This window comes from Callospermophilus lateralis, chromosome 9 (genome assembly GCF_048772815.1).
Source record: "Callospermophilus lateralis isolate mCalLat2 chromosome 9, mCalLat2.hap1, whole genome shotgun sequence".
NCBI classification, from domain to species: Eukaryota; Metazoa; Chordata; class Mammalia; order Rodentia; family Sciuridae; genus Callospermophilus; species Callospermophilus lateralis.
The window spans coordinates 72,815,625-72,825,823 of NC_135313.1; the positions used below are offsets into that span (position 1 = coordinate 72,815,625).

The 10,199-nt window shown below is 47.6% G+C and overlaps 1 protein-coding gene across 3 annotated transcripts; it reads left to right on the forward strand.

Moving 5' to 3' along the window:
* Positions 1 to 1,664: 1,664 nt before the first annotated feature.
* Nr4a2 (nuclear receptor subfamily 4 group A member 2) lies at positions 1,665 to 9,812 on the forward strand. Of its 3 annotated transcripts, none has more exons than XM_076865885.1 (8): positions 1,665 to 1,854; positions 3,542 to 3,663; positions 4,152 to 5,017; positions 5,820 to 5,949; positions 6,354 to 6,517; positions 7,414 to 7,616; positions 7,998 to 8,176; positions 8,326 to 9,812. In XM_076865885.1, exons 3-8 carry the CDS (start codon positions 4,154 to 4,156, stop codon positions 8,580 to 8,582), a joined length of 1,797 nt encoding a protein of 598 aa, XP_076722000.1. In that variant the 5' UTR covers positions 1,665 to 1,854; positions 3,542 to 3,663; positions 4,152 to 4,153; the 3' UTR covers positions 8,583 to 9,812. The 3 variants fall into 3 exon arrangements, with proteins under 3 accessions (XP_076722000.1, XP_076722002.1, XP_076722001.1); XM_076865887.1 differs by having other exon boundaries at positions 4,330 to 5,017; XM_076865886.1 differs by lacking the exon at positions 1,665 to 1,854 and having other exon boundaries at positions 3,637 to 3,663; positions 4,169 to 5,017.
* The last annotated feature ends 387 nt before the right edge of the window (positions 9,813 to 10,199 follow it).

A 10,199-nucleotide genomic window follows, 5' to 3' on the forward strand; every position in this document is an offset into this window, starting at 1 on the left:
GGTCGGCGAGGAGCCGGCAATGGTGGAGGTGCAGATTAGGGATGAGCAACCCCGGAACTCGGATAGTTCCATGATTCTTTCGGCTCATGTTGAGCTCACGGATTTGGGGGCTACGGGAGTGGGGTGGGGAGGCGGGGGACGAGTTGCAAAGGAACCCTGGTAGTCTGGAAGCGAGCCATGCCAAAAGTGGAGAGGCAGCTGGCACTTGGTCTGAGGCACAGAAAGGGAGCATCTCAGAACTCTTCCTTGGTCCCAGCCTCTTCCAACCCACCAGAGTATCCCAAGGAGGCCCGCCCAGTTTCAGCCGGACGACTATCACCCCCTGAAGAAGCGGCGATTCCTTTGCTAAAAAGCTCCTTGCGCCTTTGGCGGCGTGGAGGGTGAATTATTTTACAAAGCAGGGTCGAGGGTGACGGAGATACCGCGGGGCTCAGGTGGAGCTTCCACATTCCGCCAGCTCTCCTCTCAGAGGAGGGTCGTAGGCATACACCTTACTTTTTGCGTACACACTGATCGCCCCCCCCCACCCCGCGCCGCCCCAGCCTCTCTGCTTCCCTTGTCTAGCCTTTTCCTCTTTACTCAGATAGATCACGGCTGTGATAGCCCTTGTGTTTCAAAAGAAGGTCGATTTGTTTCTCTAAAACTCGTGGATGGAATACGAGTTGGTGGGCACTGGGGAGTGTCGAAAGTATTGTAGTTTGGCAGAAGGTGGTACCCTTTCTGCATAAGGCGCACCTGTTGCTTACTGTCTGGCTGCATTGTCTGCAAAAGAAAAACACTTCACTTTGACTTTTGGAGTCCCTGAAGGGCTAGGTCACCATCTACCCCATCCCTTTCCTCACTCCTTCACGAACCACGTCCTCCCTCCAACATAGGCACCACAAAGAAAAAAAGAAAGAAGGAAAGAAAAATAGGCCCTGTCCTTACTCTCTTTTCTGGTGTGTGTGTGTGTGTGTGTGTGTGTGTGTGAGAGAGAGAGAGAGAGAGAGAGAGAGAGAGAGAGAGATATGAATCTGAGAAGGAAATGTGCCAAAGAGGACAAGAATAGAAGAAGGGAGAAAAGGGGAATGCATTGGGCTAGGGAAATCCCACCCTGCCTGAGCCCTGAGTGTCTTGTGTCATGGGACAGATCTGTATGCACTTCCGCTATGGGGTCTGTGTGACGATGGTGGGTGAGTGAGGTTAGGACCCTGCAAGGCACACCCCATCCCGTGCTGTTTTAGGTGCAGGCTACCTGCCCCACGCCAGCGTTCCCTTCCGCCCGTGCTTTTGTTATACCCTCCCCATGTGTGAGTGGCCAAGAAGCCACGGGGTTTCGGAGGCTTGGGGGAAGGTGAAGTGTAGCAGCGCTGCGGGCTTCACAGAGCTGGGTGAAGAGGTCACACCTCTTTCGGAAAAAAAAAAAAAAAAATCCCACCCAAGCCGGCTACCAAGGTGAACGCAGAACGGTTCCCACCTTAAAATCAGCCCTGCTCGTGACGTCAGGTCGGAAATATACCAAAGCCAGCGCGGGCCAGGAGTCCGGGGAGTGCGGCGGCTCCGCGATTGGGTAGCGGGCCGCTGACGCGCGCTGACGCGCGGAGACTTTAGGTGCATGTTGGCAGCGGCAGCGCGAGCCACATAAACAAAGGCACATTGGCGGCCAGGGCCAGTCCGCCCGGCGGCTCGCGCAAGGCTCCGCGGTCCTGCTAGTCTGCCCAGCCGGCCGCCTACCTCTGCTGCCTCCCGGATTGCGTTGTCTCGGCTCCCTTCGCCCTGCTCGCCCACCATCCCCCGACCCGGGCACCGGGCTCCCAGAGGGAACTGCACTTCTGCGGAGTTGAATGAATGAAGAGAGACGCGGAGAACTCCTAAGTGAGTAGGTGCAGCCGGTGCAGCTCGAATTCTTTTATCTTTCTTTTGTACGTCTTCTCTTTCCACGTAGGTGGAACAGGTTCTCTGAAAGTGGGAGCCCGAGAGTTGAAGCACGAGTGGGGCGGGAGAATGGGGAGTGGGTGCGCGCAGCTGTGAAGGGCTTTATTTTGAACTCCGGCTTTGACATTAGGGGGGAGTTGGCTTCCAATAGAGATTTCTAGACTCCTCATTGGTGGACGTAGAAAGGAGCCTCCACACTTTGGGAAGCTGTGGATTTGCCTGCGGAAACATGCGCTAAGTTTGTTCTTAGGGAAGAATTGATTGTGGCCTTCCTACACGGAGACTCCAAGTCCTGTGTATATGAGGGAAGCTGTCTGCAAACTGACAGGGAGAGAAAGTTCTTCAGTTTATGCGTTGCTTGGGAACTGTGTCACCGCCTGGCCAGTGTGCGGATGTTTCCCGGGTATTGTTGAATAAGGGTGGTGTTCATAGTGTCCTGTTACTAAGTTGCCTGAAATTTCTGGTTTTGACATGTGACGTCCTTGGGTCCTTGTATGAGAGAGAAAGAGAGAGAGAGAGAGAGAGAGAGAGAGAGAGAGAGAGAGAGAGAGGGTGGTGTGTGTGTGGGGGGTGATGTGGAGTAGTTATGAAACTATGAAGTTATTAGGGGGTTAATATCTGGCATAGACTTATCTCCAAGGGTTGAGAGGGTCAAAAGTCTCTTATTTTTTTTTTTTCTGGTTAGCTTTTTCTTCCTGCCATTCCCCCCCCCCCCCAATCAAGATTATGAGGGAAGGGAGAGAGCAAGAGTTGATGATGTTTGGCTTTCTTGTTCATTATAAGATCGTCTGTGCTCTAGGATGCCTTCCAAGTGAAAACATCCGAAAATTACTAGGACACAAGAATGCCTTGTTCCAGCAAGTAGGCAGATTGTGGAAAGCATTGTGGAGAAGGTGTTCAGCTTGATAGGCTGCAAAGTGCTTTTACACTGGTGCAATACCCTATATGCAGTATTCTCTTCCTCTGCAGTTGACCCAAGATGCTCATGAAAACATAGTCCCCTCATTCCACCCCTTGGCCATTAAAGATGTAGAAAACCAAGTTTTCTGGAGACATGAACACGGATTCACTTGTATGTTTCTCAGTGCTCTGTTAAAAACACTTAAGAAACACAGATGCTTCCACTCTAATTGTCTTCTTGTATGTCTAGGCCTTGCTAAGATTTTGTAAGAAGAGGGAATTGTTTTCTCATTTTATATTCTTGACTTCTAATACCCCCCTCATAAAAGCCTATTTCACCAGGAAAAGAAAAAAGTAGATTCTAACTGTGTAGTTTTTCTTCAATTCTAGTCTTCTTATTCAGGTCTGAACTAAGCAAAAAGGGAAATGACCCTCCACCCACACTCTAGCAAAGGGGCCAATTCATTACATCATAAGTGTTAAATAAGTTCATGGAATACCTTTCCTCCTTCAGGGTCCTTTCTCTGCAAGGATTTACCTAGTGCAATGGGTGGCATTATCTCTTGTTTCCAGTCACGTCTTTTCACATCCATTTTAACTGCTGTTTGGTAAAGGCTACACCCTAATTTCCAATGAGACATAAAAGGGCCTGTCTGGTGAGTCTGCATAAGCCCAGCCAAATCTCAGTTGGGAAGACACCCTGAAACTTCCTGTGTCTGTATTTTAGGAAGGAGATCCGACAGACTGGACTCCCCATTGCTTTTCTAAATACCTTGGAAACTGTCCTTCATTGAATTACGACACTGTCCACCTTTAATTTCCTCGAAAACACCAGTAACTCGGCTGAAGGTTAGTGAACTTTATTTCTTTCATCACCTTTCCTGAGTTCCCTAGCCATCAACAAACAGCACGACACGATTTTCTCAGGCAAACCCTGTAACTTAAGGTTACAGAGAACAACTTTCCATTGTGCAATTCAACTTTATTTCTAGATGGTCATTTCTAGAAAGCTCGCTGAACCAGAGCTTCAGAGAAGAGTTTCTTCAGAGCGGGATTGATTGGGGTGGAGGTGGAGGGGGGAGGGGAGTAGGCATTTGGAAATATCTGAGAGTGTGGACCCTCAATAGCTTTCTAGCTCTGGGTCTTTGTTTGTACAGTCTTTTCACACTTTACACAGTTGCTCTGCAGCATTCGACCTCTCTCGCCCTTCCTCCTCTTGCGCACCTACCGGCTCTCTGACCGCCGTGGGCTGCCGGTGTAGCTCCAGGTGTACCCGAGCCCGGGAGAAAGTGTTCAGTTGACCAGGCTGAGTGTATATCACCCTGTTTCATTTCCAGCCATGCCTTGTGTTCAGGCGCAGTATGGGTCCTCGCCTCAAGGAGCCAGCCCTGCTTCTCAGAGCTACAGTTACCACTCTTCGGGAGAATACAGCTCCGATTTCTTAACTCCAGAGTTTGTCAAGTTTAGCATGGACCTCACCAACACTGAAATCACTGCCACCACTTCTCTCCCCAGCTTCAGTACCTTTATGGACAACTACAGCACAGGCTACGACGTCAAGCCACCTTGCTTGTACCAAATGCCCCTGTCCGGACAGCAGTCCTCCATTAAGGTAGAAGACATTCAGATGCACAACTACCAGCAACACAGCCACCTGCCCCCCCAGTCTGAGGAGATGATGCCGCACTCCGGGTCGGTTTACTACAAGCCCTCCTCGCCTCCGACACCCACCACCCCGGGCTTCCAGGTGCAACACAGCCCCATGTGGGACGACCCGGGGTCTCTCCACAACTTCCACCAGAACTACGTAGCCACTACACACATGATTGAGCAGAGGAAAACGCCTGTCTCCCGCCTCTCGCTCTTCTCCTTTAAGCAGTCGCCCCCAGGCACTCCGGTGTCTAGCTGCCAGATGCGCTTCGACGGGCCCCTGCACGTCCCCATGAACCCGGAGCCCGCGGGCAGCCACCACGTGGTGGACGGGCAGACCTTCGCTGTGCCCAACCCCATTCGCAAGCCTGCGTCTATGGGCTTCCCGGGCCTGCAGATCGGCCACGCGTCTCAGCTGCTTGACACACAGGTGCCGTCGCCGCCGTCGCGGGGCTCCCCCTCCAACGAGGGGCTGTGTGCGGTGTGTGGCGACAATGCGGCTTGCCAGCACTACGGCGTGCGCACTTGTGAGGGCTGCAAAGGCTTCTTTAAGGTGAGCAAGGGAGGGGCAGAGGAGGCAGGTGGTTCTCCATAGTGCCCCGGACCCTGAACTGTGCCCTTCGCATTGGTTCGGGCAACCCGGCCCTAGCTCGCCCCGGACCGCCCGAGTCTCTCTGGCCAGCCTAAGCTGCCCTGCAGCTGCCTAAGGCTTGTGGTGGTGGAGGGAGTTGCTCCGGGTTATCTGAGCAAGGGACGCAGAAAGACTTGTAGACCCTGGTCCTCATCCCCCGCAAACTGCCGACCCGGCGGGCCCCCGCCCGAAGTTGCTGGAGCCGGAGTTGGAAGAGGGTCATTTGCATGTGCTAGGAGCTGTCTTCCCTGTTCAGATTGAAATTGGTTAGGACAGAGAACCGTGTCTGAGCTAACCAAGTGGAACAGAATTCCCTATGGTCAAATTAAGTGATCTCTTTATTTCGCCATCCTGATTGAATAATCTTATCATTTTAAATAGAGAAGGTCTCCAAGGAATGTAAATAATATGAATGCCCACGGATTTGTATTTACTGAGCGTCTCCTTCTCCTTCTCTTGGCATATAAAACACAGCAAGGAGCGGCAAGGTTAGCTCAAATGTTAACGCTATCAATTTTCTTCTGTTAAATACCCTGGGGGAGGAAAAAGAAAAGAAATAGAAAAGAAAAAGGAAAAAAATAAAAAGGAATTGTGTGTTTGTGCTTGTTTGTGGGGAGGGAGTGTGGACCCCAGCCACTCAGTAATTGTCTCCGGGTTGCTGTATTTTCAAGGTAAAAAAAAAAAAAAAAAAGTAATTTTCGGCCTACATTGTTTCCTTTTGCAGCGCACAGTGCAAAAAAACGCGAAATATGTGTGTTTAGCAAATAAAAACTGCCCAGTGGACAAGCGGCGCCGGAATCGTTGTCAATATTGCCGATTTCAAAAGTGCCTGGCTGTTGGGATGGTCAAAGAAGGTAGGTCACCGCAAACTGCCCATTCTTCAAAGTGCGCCCTTGAAAACCGGCTACCGGTACCCCAGTCCTACTTTCTACTTCCTAGATGGAAGGGTCTCGGGTCCCCCTCCCCCCGCCCTGCTTCAGTCTGGCCTCCAAGATCCTGCAGCTGCCTGCTTGCTCAGCCTCCTCTAGAGAAAGCTGCCAGGTCCTTCTCGCCTTTAACTATACGACCCAGTTGGAGGAAGACATAAAATAACCCCACATTGTTTATGCTTCTCGTCAGTAAAGGCTTTACAAGCAGAGGGGACCCTGAGCCGCCCGGGCCTGGCGCCCCACGACTGCGGCCTTCCCGAGGGAGGAGCCCAGGCGGCAGCTGGGCCTGGGCTCGGGGGAGTGGCGCTAACAGGGCTATTCTTTTGCAGTGGTTCGCACGGACAGTTTAAAAGGCCGGAGAGGTCGTTTACCCTCGAAACCGAAGAGCCCACAGGAGCCCTCTCCCCCCTCGCCCCCGGTGAGTCTGATCAGTGCCCTCGTCAGGGCCCATGTCGACTCCAACCCGGCTATGACCAGCCTGGACTATTCCAGGGTAAGAAGTTGGAGGGGGGCTATCATGTGGACAAACCAACAGATGGGCAGGACCCCCTTCCCACACCCAGCATTAACCCTCAGACCCAAGGGGTAAAGGAGGCAAACAAGGCGATATGCCTCACAACTCTGGGCGGGGCCGCAGGAGACAGTCCGGTAACTGAGAAGTGTAGACCAGAGGATCCAACCGAGCAAAGAGGAGAGGACATGACAGAGTGGTGGAATCTCTGTGAACCCCCACTCCCCTAGTACTCCTTGACCATCATATACACCAGTGTCTCTAAGGCAAAACCTAAGGCTGCACAAAATCTTCCCATGTCTACTTTATTCTCAATCCTCCATACAGATGTTGTAATTCTCATCCTTCCTGCCACTGCATGGGTGAAGGATGTGGAACCTGCCTTGGGGCTAGGGAATGAAAAGAGAGGGGTGTAAGGAATGGCACCAGGGTCAGGGATCAAGTGGTCAAATTCCTCTTTTACTCCAGCTGTGAAATATGTGAGAGCTTTAATTGGAGGAAGTATGTTGGGCAAACCTAGAAGCGACTGCAATATTATTAAGATTTGCAAAGGGCGTCTCAGCTCGAGACCCACTCTGGGACTAGCATGAATACTAACGTGTCAATTGTTTTGTGGAGATAAGAGTGAGCGTTTCCCAGGGCTGGCTGGCACTGTATTTAGTCTGTATGGAAATGGTAATTTACATATTTAAAGCAGCGACCTCATAGCACCGTCCCTAATTGAATTAATTGCCCCGGAACATCTAATTTCCTTACTGGTCAGAGAGAGGTTTAATTGTTATAAAAACCTGGCTCCCCTACTAGAAACGGGGTTAGCAATTTCACGGGTTATATATTTTAGAGAACCTCATTAAGTGCTTTTTAAAATGAAATTCCAGTTCCAGGCGAACCCTGACTATCAGATGAGTGGAGATGACACCCAGCATATACAGCAGTTCTATGATCTCCTGACTGGCTCCATGGAGATCATCAGGGGCTGGGCGGAGAAGATCCCCGGCTTTGCTGACCTGCCCAAAGCTGACCAGGACCTGCTTTTTGAATCAGCTTTCTTAGAACTGTTTGTCCTTCGATTAGCATACAGGTAATAATGGAAGAGGTGATCCAGGGAGGCTGGGAGAAGAATCAAGAAAGTTTTAAAAAAAAGGGAGGAAAGGGAATAGAAAAGAGGAAGAAGGGAAAAAGAAGAGGAAAGAGGGAATAGAAAAGAAAAGATATAAAACAAATGGAGAAGGGAAGGAGCAAAAGCCCAGAAACCTTGAATGAATAGAATGGAATGGAGGTGGGATAGGGGGCGTTCTTGATTGTTATGAAATTAAACCCTTTCAAGGTCCACTGGTCTACATTTTATTAACTCTTCAGTAATTAGGTGCCTCTTAAATCCCTCATTTATTGCTCTTCAAGTAATTAGTTGTTTAGCTTTTCTCTCTCTTTTTCTCCCCTCTCTCTTTGGTATTAATTGCAGGTCCAACCCAGTGGAGGGTAAACTCATCTTTTGCAATGGGGTGGTCTTGCACAGGTTGCAATGCGTGCGTGGCTTTGGGGAATGGATTGATTCCATTGTTGAATTCTCCTCCAACTTGCAGAATATGAACATCGACATTTCTGCCTTCTCCTGCATTGCTGCCCTGGCTATGGTTACAGGTCAGTACTGCAGGTGCAGGGTACTTCCCCTCCAGAATGCCCAACAGGATTCACTTTCGCTTGTCGCACATTGTTTCTGGTCTTGCCAACTAACTAACTATTTTGTGCCTTTTTTTTTTCTTTTGTTTGTTTCTGATTGTGTTTTCTAGAGAGACATGGGCTCAAAGAACCCAAGAGAGTGGAAGAACTGCAAAACAAAATTGTAAATTGTCTCAAAGACCACGTGACTTTCAATAATGGGGGGTTGAACCGCCCCAACTATCTGTCCAAACTGTTGGGGAAGCTCCCAGAACTCCGTACCCTTTGTACACAGGGTCTACAACGCATTTTCTACCTGAAATTGGAAGACTTGGTACCACCACCAGCAATAATTGACAAACTTTTCCTGGACACTTTACCTTTCTAAGATCTTCTCCCATGCACTTATAAGGAACTGGAAAGAAAACTGAAACTGTCCAGAGGGGGCTAGTCACATGGGCAGAGATAGCCCTCTGAGCTGTCTCAGCTCAAGCTGTTCCCCCTTCTGTAAAACCCCCAGCCCCTCCATTCCTAAAGAAAACAAACAAAAACTGTTGCTATTTCCTAACCTGCAGGCAGAACCTGAAAGGGCATTTTGGCTCCGGGGCATCCTGGATTTAGAACACGGACTACACACAATAAAGTGGTATAAACTTTTTATTATCAGTTAAAGATCAATTTAATGTTCAGAAGAAAGATTGCTCATGTATGATGGGAAATGTTTGGCCATGGTTGGTTGTTGCAGTTAAGACAGATGTAATACACACACATACACACACACACACACACACACACACACACACACCTATTGTATGGGGACCCACAAGTATTGCCCTTTAACAAGACTTCAAAGTTTTCTGCTGTAAAGAAAGCTGTAATATATAGTAAAACTAAATGTTGCGTGGGTGGCATGAGTTGAAGAAGGCAAAGGCTTGTAAATTTACCCAATGCAGTTTGGCTTTTTAAATTATTTTGTGCCTATTTATGAATAAATATTACAAATTCTAAAAAAATAAGTGTGTTTGCAAAAAAGAAAATAAATAATTACATAAAAAGGGACAAGCATGTTGATTCTAGGTTGAAATGTTATAGGCACTTGCTACTTCAGTAATGTCTATATTATATAAATAGTATTTCAGACACTATGTAGTCTGTTAGATTTTATAAAGATTGGTAGTTATCTGAGCTTAAACATTTTCTCAATTGTAAAATAGGTGGGCACAAGTATTAACACATCGGAAAATCCTGGCAAAAGGGACACATAGTGTTTGTAACACCGTCCAACATTCCTTGTTTGTAAGTGTTGTATGTACTGTTGATGTTGATAAAAGAAAGTTTATATCTTGATTATTTTGTTGTCTAAAGCTAAACAAATCTTGCATGCAGCAGCTTTTGACTGTTTCCAGAGTGCTTATAATATACATAACTCCCTGGAAATTACTGAGCACTTTGAATTTTTTTTTGTTTTTTTAAAATGTCTAAAATTGTCAGTTAATATATTATTTTATGTTTGAGTAAGAATTTTAATATTGCCATATTCTGTAGTATTTTTCTTTGTATATTTCTAGTATGGCACATGATATGAGTCACTGCCTTTTTTTCTATGGTGTATGACAGTTAGAGACTGATTTTTTTTCTGATAAATTCTTTCTTTGAGAAAGACAATTTTAATGTTTACAACAATAAACCATGTAAATGAACAGAACCTTGTCTTCTTTTTGGGTCAGGAAGAAAATGATGACTAAACAACATGATACAACAGGCAGAGTTGGAGATTAACTTGGAATATGTTAGTTATTTGACATCTGAATTTCAAACTGACAACCTAGCTCTATTCTGGCAAAAGGAACTTGGTAGTTGTACTAATTATCTAGAGAATTCAGTACAATGTTTTTTTTTTAACCAGAATTTTCCAGTCTGATGACCTACATTTATTAGAATCTATTTAGAATGTCTAACTCTTTTGCTAATTTTATGAATAAATGCAGCTTTCAGAAGAGAAGTT